This window comes from Mobula hypostoma, chromosome 12 (genome assembly GCF_963921235.1).
Source record: "Mobula hypostoma chromosome 12, sMobHyp1.1, whole genome shotgun sequence".
NCBI lineage: Eukaryota > Metazoa > Chordata > Chondrichthyes > Myliobatiformes > Myliobatidae > Mobula > Mobula hypostoma.
Genome location: NC_086108.1, coordinates 60376087 through 60390669, shown reverse-complemented (window position 1 = coordinate 60390669; position 14583 = coordinate 60376087). Strand labels below are relative to the sequence as shown.

Sequence of the window (14583 nt, the reverse complement as noted above, 5' to 3'; positions counted from 1 at the left end):
ATCTGCTGTTAACCAGAACAGTAAGCACCCAACTCCTTTATGCTTACTGCTCTCAGTGCACTTCCGGTCAGCCCGAGCGGTCTGGAAGCCATCCATGGAAAAGTTTTGATCGGGTATGTCTTTGTGCAGCCCCATTCCAGTGAAACACATCACACTGCACTCCCAAAATGTTCTCTGACGCCAGGCTAGCGCTGTGAACTCGTCCATTTTATTACCCACTGAACTCCTCTTCTCCATAAGTCTCTGTTGTCTCGACCCGGTCCTCTTTCCCGACTTTGTGATCCCCCTCTGCATCCTCTGTGTGTTTTCCTCCAGATTTCAGCAGGGGTGTCCGCCGTTCTGCTCACTAAACTGGCGGGCATAAGCACAAGCAGCTGGTCCCTGGAATACACGATGCAACCATGCTTCTGTCCCGCGTGTTGGGATGTAACTATTTCCAGTGCTAAAAACCCAAATAAAACTCTCTCTACCAGCATGTTAGAGAGGGTGCAGTTTCAACATGTTACCATGGGAAAAAAAATACCAAAAATAGCGTAAGTTAAAAAGTAAGAAGAAAAAAGTAAGAATAGTGATCAGAACGGCTGTAACAGGCTGCATGCGCACAAATATGAATTTGTTTGAGCTTTTCTGCAGAGGAACAGTGATGTAAAGAGACTACTCTTTAATAGTGAACACAGTAGCAGCGAAATTTTACACCTAAAATGAAAAGAAAAATACATACTCAAAATTTTTAAATTTATCATTTGTCAATTAGGAAATATCTTTCCCAATCTGTGCTTGAGTCTTATCCTTAAGAGTAGATACACTATAACAGGATAAACTTTCGCAGAACATAGAAATCTACAGCACATTACAGGCCCATCGGCCCACAATGTTGTGCTGACCATGTAACCTACTCTAGAAACTGCTTAGAATTTCCCTATCGCATAGCCCTCCATTTTTCTAAGCTCCATGTACCTATCTAAGAGGCTTTTAAAAGACCCTATTGAATTCTCTTCCACCACCACTACCAGCACGCATTCCATGCACCCACCATTCTCTGCGTGAAAAACTTATCCCTGACATCCCCTCGGTACCTAGTTCCAAGTATCTTAAAATGATGTCTCCTCGTGTTAACCATTTTAGCCCTGGGAAAAAGTCTCTGGCTATCCACACGATCAATGCCCTTCATCATCTTATACACCTCTATCAGGTCACCTCTCGTCCTCCATCACTCCAAGGAGAAAAGCCAAATTCACTCAACCTATTCTCATAAGGTATGCCCTCCAATCCAGGCAACATCCTTGTAAATCTCCTCTGCACTCTCTCTATAGTATCCACATCCTTCCTGTAGTGAGGTGACCAGAACTGAACACAGTACTCTAAGTGGGGTCTGACCAAGGTCTTATATAGCTGTAACATTACCTCACGGCTCTTGAACTCAGTCCCATGGTTGATGAATGCCAACACACCATACACCTTCCGAATAACACTGTCAACCTGAGAAACAGTTTTGAGGGTCCTATGGACACGGGCCCCCAAAACCTCTCAGATCCTCCACACTGCCAAGATAATGTTACCATTAATCTTATATTCCGTCTTCAAATTTGACCGACCAAAATGAACCACTTCACACTTATCTGTGTTGAACTCCATCTCCCACTTCTCAGCCCAGTTCTGTATCCTATCGATGTCCTGCTGCAACCTCTGACAAACCTCCAGACTATCCACAACACCCCAACCTCTGAGTCATCAGCAAACTTACTAACGCACCCTTCTTCATCTAGGTCATTTATAAAAATCACAAAGAGGAGGGTCCCAGAACAGATCCCTGAGGTACACCACTGGTCATTGACCTCCGCGCAGAATACAAACCATCTACAACCACCCTTTGCCTTCTGTGGTCAAGCCAATTCAGGATCCACAAAGCAAGGTCTCCTTGGATCCCATGCCTCCTTACTTTCTGAAGGAGCTTTGCATGGGGAACCTTATCTAATGCCTTACTGAAATGCATATACACTACATCCACTGTCTACCTTCATCAATGTGTTTTGTTACATCTTCAAAGAATTCAATCAGGCTCATAAGGCACGACCTGCCCTTGACAAAGCCATGCTGACTATCCCTAATCAGATTATGTCTCTCCAAATGCTCATAAATCCTGCCTCTCAGGATTCTCGCCAACAAATCGCCCACCGCTGAAGTCAGACTCGCTGGTCTATAATTTCCTGTGTTATTTCTACTCCTTTCTTGAACAAGGGAACAACATCCGCAACCTTCCAATCTTTTGGTACTTCTCCCATCCCTATTCATGACACAAAGATCATCGCCAGAGGCCCAGCAATCCCCTGCCTCGCCTCCCACAGTAACCTGGGTTATATCTCGTCCGGTCCTGGTGACTTAACCAACTTGATGCTTTCCAAGAGCTGCAGCACATCCTCTTTCTTAATGTCTATATGTTCAAGTGTTTCAGTCCGCTGTAAGTCATCCCCATAATTGCCAAGGTCTTCTTCCCTGCTGAATACTGAAGCAAAGTATTCATTAAGTACCTCTGCTTCCTCCTCCGACTCAATGCACATTTCCACTATCGTACCTGAGTAGTCATATTCTCTCATGGCTCATCCTCTTGGTCTTCACATAGTTGTAGAATGTCTTGGCGTTTTCCTTAATCCTGCTCACCAAGGCCTTCTCATGGCCTCTAACAGTATCTACTTTCTTGAAACTTTTGTAAGCTTTTCTTAACTAGATTTTCTACATCCTTTGTACACCATGGTTCTTTAACCCTACCATCCTTTCTCTGCCTCAATGGAACATACCTATGCAGAACTCTATGCAAATATTTTCTGAACATTTTGCCACATTTCTGCCGTACACTTCCCTGAGAACTTCTGCTCCCAATTTATGTTCCCAAGTTCCTGCCTAATAGCATATTTCCCCCTACCCCAATTAAATGTTTTCCCAAATTGTCTGCTCCTATCCCTCTCCAGCACTATGGTGAAGGAGACAGAGTTGTGGACACTACCTCCAAAATGCTCTCCCACCAACAGATCTGACACCTGACCAGGTTCATTTCCCAGTATCAGATCAAGTACAGCCTCTTCTCTAGTTGGGTTATCTACAAATGGCATCAGGAAACCTTCCTGAACACACCTAACAAACTCTACCCTATCTAAACTCCTTGCCAATCGATATTAAGAAAATTAAAATCTCACATCACAACAACCCTATTATTATTGCACCATTCCAGAATCTGCCTCCCTATCTGTTCCTCGATATCCTTGTTACTATTGGGGAGTTTATAAAAAAAGAACTAGTAGAGTTATTGCCCCTTTCCTGTTTCTGACTTCCACTCACACTGACTCAGTAGACCATCCCTCCATGACTTGTCCTGTCTACAAAACAACCGAGATCAGGAAAATTACTGAACCTGACAATAGTTTATTACCCAGAAACCTTTTATTAACCAACAATTTAGTATTTCATAATCTTTTGACTTTCAAAGAGTTACTTCAGTGAGTTTTAAAAATGATAAGTTGTATAGATAAATACTGATAATTAGATGATCTAACTTGGAAACTACGGACAAGAACATTATATTTCCTATTGTGCATCTATGCTTATGTCATTACATGTGATAACTCACTATGTATTGGCAGAGAGACCGTCCAGAAAATATTTAAGTGCATTCCATCAATAAATGATTTCACACCTGAGTGTATGTTTTCCAAGATACAGCCACAATCCCCACTTATGCTCATTGAGGGTAACAAATGATTTTTAACTGGGACTTTCAAAAGAAGGCTTAAAATTTCAAAGATCTAAGTATTTATTATCAAAGTACATATACAACCCTGAGATTCATTTTCTTGCAGGTCATCAAAGTAAATACAAGAAACACAATAGAATCAATGAAAGACCACACCCAATGGGACGGACAAACAACCAACATGCAAAATAAAACAAACTGTGCAAGTACAAAAAATAACAATAAATAATTAAACAATAAATATGGAGAACATGAGATGAAGTGTCCTTGAAAGTGAGTGCATAGGTTGTGGGAACAGTTCAGTGAAGATATCCCCGCTGGTTGAAGAGCTTGATGATTGATGGGTAATAACTGTTGCTGAGTCTGGTGGTGTTGGTCCTGAAGCTCTAGTACCTTCTTCCTGATGGCAGCAGTGGGAAGAGAGCATCGCCTGGCTGGTGGGGGTCTGCTTTTGATGATGAATTCTGCTTTCCTGCAACAGCACTCCATGTCATAGTCATAGTCATATTTTATTGATCCCGGGGGAATTGGTTTTCGTTACAGTTGCACCATAAATAAAAATAGTAATAGAACCATAAATAGTTAAATAGTAATATGTAAATTATGCCAGTAAATTGTGAAATAAGTCCAGGACCAGCCTATCGGTACAGTGGCATGCAAAAGTTTGGGCACCCCAGTTCTGTTTCTGTGAATAGCTAAGCGAGTAAAAGATCAACTGATTTCCAAAAGGCATAAAGTTAAAGATGACACATCTCTTTAATATTTTCAGCAAGAAAACTTTTTTATTTTTATCTTTTACAGTTTTTAAATAACAAAAAAGGAAAAGGGCCTGAAGCAAAAGTTTGGGCACCCTGCATGGCAAGTGCTTAGTAACACCCCCTTTGGCAAGTATCACAGCTTGTAAACGCTTTTTGTAGCCAGCTAACAGTCTTTCAATTCTTGTTTGGGGGATTTTTGCCCATTCTTCCTTGCGAAAGGTTTCTAGTTCTGTGAGATTCTTGGGCCGTCTTGCATGCACTGCTCTTTTGAGGTCTATCCACAGATTCTCGATGATGTTTAGGTCAGGGGACTGTGAGGGCCATGGCAAAACCTTCAGCTTGCGCCTCTTGAGGTAGTCCATTGTGGATTTTGAGGTGTGTCTTGGTTCATTATCCTGTTGTAGAAGCCATCCTCTTTTCATCTTTGGTGTTTTTACAGACGGTGTGATGTTTGCTTCCAGAATTTGCTGGTATTTAATTGAATTCATTCATCCCTCTACCAGTAAACGTTCCCCGTGCCACTGGCTGCAACACAAGCCCAAAGCATGATCGATCCACCCCCGTGCTTAACAGTTGGAGAGGTGTTCTTTTCATGAAATTCTGAACCCTTTCTTCTCCAAACATACCTTTGCTCATTGCAGCCAAAAAGTTCTATTCAAAAGGTTCAAAGGTACATCTAAACAAGCCTGATGCATTTTGGAAACAGGTCCTGTGGACTGATGAAATTAAAATAGAACTTTTAGGATCTGGCACAGAGAAGGAGTTGTGGCCAAATTTCAAAGTAACTTTATTATCACAGAAGGTATATGTTACCATATACTACCCTGAGATAGATTTTCTTACAGGTATTTTAAGGTAAAAATAATTTTATGAAAAATTATATATAAGCAGACAAAAATTGACAAACAACCGACGTGCGAAAGAAGTTGTGCTGTTCTACTGTGAATGCCTGGAAGAAAAGGAATCTCAGGGTCCTATATGATGACATATACGTACCTTGATAATAAATTTTCTTTGAATTTTGAAGACAAACTGTGTGAATAAAACATAATACTGAGAACACAAGTTGAAAGGAATTTTTGAAAATGAACCTTTAGGTCATAGAATCAGTTTAGGGTAGAAGTGAATCAAGTTGGCCATGCCAGTTCAGGGGCCTGGTGATTGTAGGGTAATAAATGTTCCTGAACCTAAGGTTTCTGTTCCTCCTATCCACTGATAGTAGTAAGAAGAAAGCACGGCCTGGCTGGTGGGCATCTTTGACAATGGATGCTGCTTTTTTGTGGTGGCACTCAATGTAAATGTACTTAGTGGTGGGGAGGGCTTTGCCACTGATAGGCTGAGCTGTATCCAGCACTTTCTGTAGCCTTTACCTTTCCTGGGCATTGGTGTTTCCATATAGACCAGTCCAGGCCATAATCATATTGAATGGCAGGGCAGGCTTGAGAAGCCAAGTGGCCCAATCCTGCTCCAATATTTTGGCTGTAAGTAGCACAGATACTTCAAGACAGATTTGGATACCTGCACAAGCTGTCTTTGGTGTTTGTACTACTCTTTAAGCTTTAGAATGCCTCTCCAAGAGCTGACAGAATAGCAGTGCTATGGAATATGCACTTAACTATTTGTAGAAATATAGCTGTGGCACAGGAGAAAGGACTAGAGCAGGGTGGAAACTGAAGGAAGCCGTCAGAAAGTTTTGAAGAAAGCAACAGGTTCACTAGCTGTTCAGTTCATCTCGGAGCCCCTTCTATGCTGCAATGGATTTTTTTTTAAAAAAGAGGAACAGCTGACTGCCAAAGCACTTGAATTTGCATGATTGCATAATTTAAAAGCTACTAATGCACATTTCCCTGTGTTTACATTTTTATGACTAGAGTACAGAATGCCTTAGGGCAGAATCCAGCTTCTGTGAATCTGTCGGTTTTGTTTATTTTTCTCCTCAGTTGAATGTTGGTGAAATAAGTGTCAGTGACTTGCTGGATACACATAACTGTGCCCTTTGGATTACTGTAACAAATTCTGAATTTATCCCACCAGAATGACCTGCTATTTTGGATGTTAGTTACCATGCAGTCTTTGACAGCACCCAATAACAAGGATATAAAACCAAGACAAAGGTAAGTACTGTTTGATTCAAAATTAAGAGGGAGAAATAGTTGCAGTGACAAACTTAAGATTGCTTTGTTTGACCATAGCTGAAAAGCATTTGGGTGGCCAGATGAAAGCAAAAAAAATTATATTTCAATAAATACTTGGCAGGCAGTGTCATGATGCTAAGGGGATTTAAAATGATCCAAAATAGAATTAAAAAGGTGATTAGGAAAATGTTACTCAGACCATAGGAGCAGAATTAGGCCATTTGGCCCATCGATTCTGCTCTGCCATTCAATCATGGCTGATCATTTTTTTCCCTCCTCAGCCTTATCCCTGTAACATTTGATGCCGTGTCCAATCAAGAACCTATCAAGCTTTCCCTTAAATATACCTGGCCTCCGCAGCTGCCTGTGGTAATAAATTCCACAATTTCACCACCCTCTGGTTAAAGAAATTTCTCCACATCTGTTTTAAATGGATGCCCTTCTATCCAGAGGCTTTTCCCTCTTGTCCTAGACTCCTCCACCAGAGGAAACATACTTTCCCCACCTACTCTGTCTAGGCCTTTCAACATTTGAAAGGGTTCAATGAGATCACCCCCATCCTTCTAAATTCCAATGAGTACAGACTCAGAGCCATCAACAATTCCTCATATGTTAACCCTTTCATTCCTGGAATCATCCTTCTGAACCCTCTCCAATGCCAGCACATCTTTTCTTAGATGAAGGGTCCAAATTGTTCACAATACACAAGGTGAAGCCTCACCAGTGCCTTATAAAGCCTCAGCATCACATCCCGGATCTAGTTTTCTAGACCTCTTGAAATGAATGCTAACATTGCATTTACCTTCCTCACCATCAACGCTACCTGCAAGTTAAACTTTAGGGTGTTCTACACAAGGACTCCCAAGCCCTTTTGAATCTCAGATCTTTGGATTTTTCTCCCCATTTAGAAAACAGCCTGCACAATTATTTCTTCAACATTGTATTTCATTTGCCACTTTCTTGCCCATTTTCCTAATCTGTCTAAGTTCGTCTGCAGCCTTCCTGTTTCCTCAACACTACCTGTCCCTCCACCAATCTCCGTAACACCTGCAAAGCTGGAAACAAAGCCATCTATTCCATCACCTAAATTTGAAATTTAGCATAAAAAGAAGCGGTCCCAACACCAACCCCTGTGGAATACCACTAGCCACTGACAGCCAACCAGAAAAGGATCCTTTTATTCCCATTCACTGCCTCCTACCAACCAGCCAATGTTCTAAACATGCCAGTAACCTTCCTGTAATACCATGCCCTTTTAACTTGTTAAGCAGCCTCATGTGTGACACCTTGTCAAAGGCCTTCTGAAAGTTCAAATATACAACATCCACTGCATCCCCTTTATCTATCCTACATGTGATCTCCTCAAAGAATTCCAACAGGTTCATCAGGCAAGATTTTCCCTTAAGGAAACCATATTGACTTTGTCCTATCTTGTCCTGTGTCACCAAGTACTCCACAACTCACTCTTAACAATTGACTCCAACATCTTTCCAACCACTGAGGTCAGGCTAACTGGTCAATAATTTTCTTTCTGCTGCCTTCCTCCTTTCTTAAAGAGTGGAGTGACATTTGCAATTTTACAGTCCTCCGGAACCATGCCAGAGTCCAATGATTTTTGAAATATCATTACTAATGCCACCACAATCTCTACCGCTACCTCTTTCAGAACCCTAGGGTGGAGCTAATCTTGTCCGGGTGACTTATGTACCCTTAGGTCTTTTAGCTTTTTGAGCACCTTCTCTTGTAATAGTAACTGCTCTCACTTCTCTTCCCTCACACCCTTCAACATTTGGCATACTGCTAGTGTCTTCCACCGTGCAGACTGATGCAAAATACTCATTTAGTTCATCTGTCATTTCCTTGCCTGCCATTATTAATTCTCCGGCTTCCTTTTCTAGTGGTTCTTATCCACTCTCATCTCTCTTTTATTTTTTTATATACTCAAGAAAGCTTTTACTATCCACTTTGATATTGTTTGCTAGCTTGCTTTCATATTTAATTTTTCCCTCCTAATGATTCTTTTAGTTGCTCTCTGTAGGGTATTAGAAGTTCACCAATTCCCTGTCTTCCCACTAATTATTGCTTTGTTGTATGCCCTCTCTTTAGCTTTTTGTTAACTTTGACTTTCCTTGTCAGTGAAGGTTGTACTATTTTGCCATTTGAGTATTTCTTCGTTTTTGGAATACATCTATCCTACATCTTTGTCATTTTTCCCAGAAACACACACCACTTCTGCCCTGCTGTCATCCCTGCCAACATCACCTTCCCATTTACTTTGGCCAACTCCTCTCTCATACCACTGTAATTTCCCTTACTATACTGAAATACTGCTATGTCAGACTTTACTTTCTCCCTATCAAATTTCAAGTTGAACTCAGTCATATTGTAATCAGTGCCTCCTAAGGGTTCTCTCACCATAATCTCCCTAATCACCTTCTGTTCATTACATAACACCCAAACTAGTTTAGCTGATCCCCTAGTAGGCTCATTGACAAACTGCTCCAAAAAGCCATCTTGTAGGCATTCAAGAAACCCACTCTCTTGAGATCCATTACCAACCTAATTTTCCCAATTTACCTGCATGTTGAACTCTCCCATGACTATCATAACTTTGCCAGTTTGACACGTCTTTTCTATTTCCCACTGTAATCTGTGGTCCACATCCCAGCTACTTGTACTGGTAGTGATTAGAATGTGAAATTCTCCATCACACATCATTGTTGATTGAAGTATTTTTAAAGGGGAATTAGATGGTGCCTTGAACAACAAGGAGAATCAGGACAGCAGAATTCAGCACTGCAGCTCACGTGAAGACAATCACGAGGCAGACTTGAGTACCAAGTGCTCCACTGTGATGCTGTGATATTTTATGGCTTATATTTTAATAAGTCAACATGAAATTTTGAAACTGAACTGTGTTAGATGACTATGAAGCATTTTCTTCTCTTGTAGCCAAGCTTGCCAAACCTGGATCTGAATCTCAGTGGATATGTGCTAACAATGTGCAAAGCTTTTAAACTTAAGAGCACATTCCTCCATTCTTTAATGCAACATCTTCAACTGCATAGATTATACCGGAGGAGAGATACAAATATCCCATTTATTTGCCAGGCAAAACACAAATTATTAACGTCAACCATTTAAGCAGACAAACTGAATGTTCCAGTCTGTCTGAGATATGGTACATTGTTTTATAGGACTCTCCTATCCAATACGATTGTTAGATGAACTCACCAATACAGAGAGAACAAGGTATCTGTGCTTAAATATAGCTAGGTGATAGAGCTTGCTCCATCTACATTTTCCACAATTTTGACTCCAGGAATAAAACATAGAAACATAGAAAATAGGTGCAGGAGTAGGCCATTCGGCCCTTCGAGCCTGCACCGCCATTCAGTATGATCATGGCTGATCATCCAACTCAGAACCCTGTACCAGCCTTCCCTCCATACCCCCTGATCCCTTTAGCCACAAGGGCCATATCTAACTCCCTCTTAAATATAGCCAATGAACTGGCCTCAACTGTTTCCTGTGGCAGAGAATTCCACAGATTCACCACTCTCTGTGTGAAGAAGTTTTTCCTAATCTCCGTCCTAAAAGGCTTCCCCTTTATCCTCAAACTGTGACCCCTCGTTCTGGACTTCCCCAACATCGGGAACAATCTTCCTGCATCTAGCCTGTCCAATCCCTTTAGGATTTTATACGTTTCAATCAGATCCCCCCTCAATCTTCTAAATTCCAACGAGTATAAAAATACCAGTGCACTGCATCATGATTTTGTGAAATAGACACAGATTCCTTATTTCAAGATCAGGAATAACTCTAATGTGATTTATTTCTAAATACGTTGAAATTTCAGAAAATACTTCTAAAATATTAAAGTGCAGACATTGACTCATTATTGAAATCTGGTGGGAAGTTAAAATAGTTATGAAATCTTATTGTTGCTGAACAAAATTGAATTCAATCTGTTAAATTCAATTTGTTTAAAATCCAGGCCACTGAGATAAAAAGGAAGGTTGACGCATTAAACATTTATTGATTAGGACCTTAAATATTACTGGCAATTAACAGGGTGTGTAAAGGTTATAAATAAAATAAGCCAATTTTTACTACTTCATAAAATAGAGAGGAGTCAGTGATTCAAATGGCTGATTATTTCAAATACTGTGAATGGATGTCTTGGTCAAGCCAGGTGTAAGTTTCTCCACTCACTTACTGGAGACATCGCACAAGGGCAAAAGGCAGTCAACAGCCTCCGACCCTCAATGGAGGACAAAGTCTCATCTTAACCATTACTCTTTTCATTATATCACAACGAACTTGGGAATCTTTCAGTCATGATTCTTGAGTATCTGATTTGAGAATGTTGAACTCACTTAAGTACATGATATATGCTTATCACGCAGCAGGACCTTGATATCATTAACAGTTTGCTATTGGGATTATAGCTATAAGAAAAGTCTGAAACCACAGCAGATATCACTGTAAAAGTTATTTACACAGCAGAAAACGTAGCTTAACTAGAACTATTAGCTGTTACTATATGCAGACACTTACCCTTGCACAAAGCAGAATATCCAAGAAATCCAAATGTCTCTTGTCCTTGATTTTTTCCAATTCTTTCTCATCTTTCAATGTCTCTTTTCTCTGCCGTATGACTTCCTCTATTGGATAGAAACCTCATTAGGACAATGCACACACAATTATCACTATAACTAAGATGATTGTACTCGTGCAGGGAGGCAATAAGGCTGAGCAGAAATGTTTCTATGTTTGCATCTTTGTGTTCTTTCTAATGACTTTTTTTATGTTTGGATAGATTTGTGTCATCAGTGTTGTTGAGAAACAAGAACTTGATGTTTGTACATCGTTAAGAATTCAGAATTGGAAATGTATTCTCAAGATAACAGGAAAGCCATTTAGGGTTGAGAAAGAGGACAAATTATATGCCAGTTTAAGATTAGATTTATAAATTTTTGGGAACAGGAAACTGAAACAGGAGGAGGAGTTTAGGAGGTTAATGGCACCTAATGACAACTCCTTTGCTTGCATCTTCGGAAACAGCTCTATTTCCATCTTTAATATCTCTATTTTTCCCTTTCAGGGTTCTTTTGAAGACCCTGACCTGGAGTTACACGCTCACTATGGTTCCTGGCGGGAATGGGACCTGCTCTCGGGGTTTCACGACTGGCCGTTTCTCGGCATGCCAAGAGCGTGGCCTAATAGCTTCGCTCACCTTCAGAAGTCTGAGATTTCATGGCTCTGGAGACAGAGGTATCGGTGATCGGTGCATCGTGGGAGTCGGAAAATCTAAGGCTGTGTGCCAGGACACCTGAGATCTTTGGGCACAGAGCTCGGAAAAAGTAATGCAACGGACTTTTAACATCATATACCAGCAGTTGTTTGTTATGTCTCCCCTCTCGCTGTGAAACAGAGACATCCCTTTCTTTCTCATTAGGAGAGAGAGAGCCTGTGTTATGTCAAATACTGGGTGAACGAGTAGTCTTTGGAGTACTGCAAGTCTGTGTCTTTCCTGCATGCTTGAGTGCTTGGTGGTGGGTGCTGATGCTTTTTTTTGCTGGTGGGGGGAGGGGGATCATTGCTTGCTGCCACTTACGGGTGGGAGGGAGGGGAGCTAGGGTGGGGGACTTTGGGATTCTGACATTTAACTGCCACTCATTCATTCTTTGGGGGCACTTCTCTGTTTTTTGTGGATGTCTGCAAAGAAAAAGCATTTCATGATGTATATTGTATACATTGCTCTGACATATTGTATATATTCCCCTGTGGTAAATTGGATCAGCAAATCTGCTGATGATATAAAGATTGGAGGTGTAGTGGAGAGTGAGGAAGGTTTTCAGAGCCTGCAGAGGGACTTCAAAGTATTGAGTATAAGAACTGGAATGTTATGATGAGGTTGTATAAGGTATTGGTGAGGCCGAATCTGGAGTATTGTGTTCAGTTTTATCACCAAATTACAGGAAGGATATTAATAAGGTTGAAAGAGTGCAGAGAAGGTTTACAAGGATGTTGCCGGGACTTGAGAAACTCAGTTACAGAGAAAGGTTGAATAGGTTAGGACTTTATTCCCTGGAGCGTAGAAGAATGAGGGGAGATTTGATAGAGGTATATAAAATTATGATGGGTATAGATAGAGTGAATGCAAGCAGGCTTTTTCCACTGAGGCAAGGGGAGAAAAAAACCCAGAGCACCTGGGTTAAGGGTGAGGGGGGAAAAGTTTAAAGGGAACATGGGGGGGGGGGAGGGATTCTTCACACAGAGAGTGGTGGGAGTATGGAATGAGCTGCCAGATGAAGTGGTAAATGCAGGTTCTTTTTTAACATTTAAGAATAAATTGGACAGATACATGGATGGGAGGTGTATGGAGGGATATGGTCCATGTGCAGGTCAGTGGGACTAGGCAGAAAATAGTTCAGCACAGCCAAGAAGGGCCAAAAGGCCTGTTTCTGTGCTGTAGTTTTTCTATGGTTTCTATTTAATGTACCTTTGAAAGCTTTGATTTAGATTAGCCATAAACTTGCTGAATGATGGCACAGGTATGTGGCCAGTTCCTGCTACTGTTATGTTCCTATCACAAATGACATCGTGTTCCCAGGTCAAAGAATGTAAAGGTAAACAAGAACTTTTAAAGAGCTTGCAGAGGATTCAGCCCAAACAACTCCTGTTAAAGCCTGATTTATATTTCTGTGTCAACTTGACACCGTAAGTACTGCGTCGCCGCTGACGCGGATCCCTACACCTGAGCCTGACGTGCACCTCTCCCAAAATGTAACTGCGCATCGCGGCAACGCAGAACGCAACAACAGTGATTGGTCCGCCTGGGAGCATCGTATTTCCTCCTACGCTGCAATAGCTTCCCATTGGGCGACTGAAGGGCAGGGAAGGAACTCTGGCTCTGGCTGCAATGTTTTCCATAAAGCTTTACAGACCTCCGAAATTATGGAGGACACATTTCGCTTTTACGAAAAACGACGCTCGCTTTAGACTTGTTTACCCTGAGAAAGACTACTACGACCATGAAGCCTTATGCGGGCAGGTGTGTGCACATGCGCGACGTGCCCAAATAGCAGCGCGATGCAGACACACCAACGCACAAGTATAAATGCTCACAACGCACGTAGGCTACTTGCGTAGGTTACGGCGTTGGGTTGACGCAGAAGTATAAATCAGGCTCAATACTTAGGCTACGTCCACACTAGACCAGATAAGTCCGTAACCAAAGCTTTTTCTCTTCGTTTTGACCCTCCGTCCACACTGAAATGGCATTTTCCTCCACCGAAAATGGAGCTTTTCTAAAACGCTCTCCAGAGTATTTAAATCTGAAAACGCCAGTTGGGTGTTGTAGTGTGTACAGGGTAACCGGAGCTTTTTAAAAACACTGTCCTGAGGTGCCGGAACAGATGGTGGCGGCAGTGCCATATTTCATTGTTTTCTTGAACACAACCCCCAACACCACAACAACAACATCATCTGACAATAGATGTGTAACAGCCTAATGTAACATTGTATGGAAATACAAGATAACACTGATGCAGACGTTTTATACATTTAACAAGGTGCTTTATTAATGTATTGCTTGTGCAAATATTCAATAGATGCAAGTGTCACTACTTCCAAAATGTCATTTTTAAGTACAAACGTAGTAGCTTATGTATGGCACGGACGTGAAAATGTTAAGGCCAAAAAAGGAAAATTGTAAGTTTCACTTTTACTCAGGTAAAAATAAAATCACTTTTGCCCAGTAACTCATTTTATTGCACATGTTAAATACAGCAAAATAATATAGAAAGACGTGGTAAAAGTAAAGGCAAACAAATGAGGTTACAGCAAATTTCACTTTCGCCCAGTAACAAGCCTTATTGGATTTAGTTGTAGCTGTCGTCCCTTTCATCAGTGAAGAGACTATGGCTGTAGGAAATGT

The 14583-nt window shown here is 41.2% G+C and overlaps 1 protein-coding gene across 2 annotated transcripts in view; it reads right to left on the bottom strand.

Annotated features, from left to right (window-relative positions):
- Positions 1–14583, bottom strand: part of LOC134354846 (cytochrome P450 4B1) — an 89612-nt gene that overhangs the window by 23196 nt on the left and 51833 nt on the right. For both annotated transcript variants that reach the window (XM_063064228.1, XM_063064229.1), the window contains one exon: positions 11199–11305. In XM_063064228.1, the coding sequence (XP_062920298.1) occupies positions 11199–11305 (107 nt within the window). The remainder of the gene's footprint in view (positions 1–11198; positions 11306–14583) is intronic.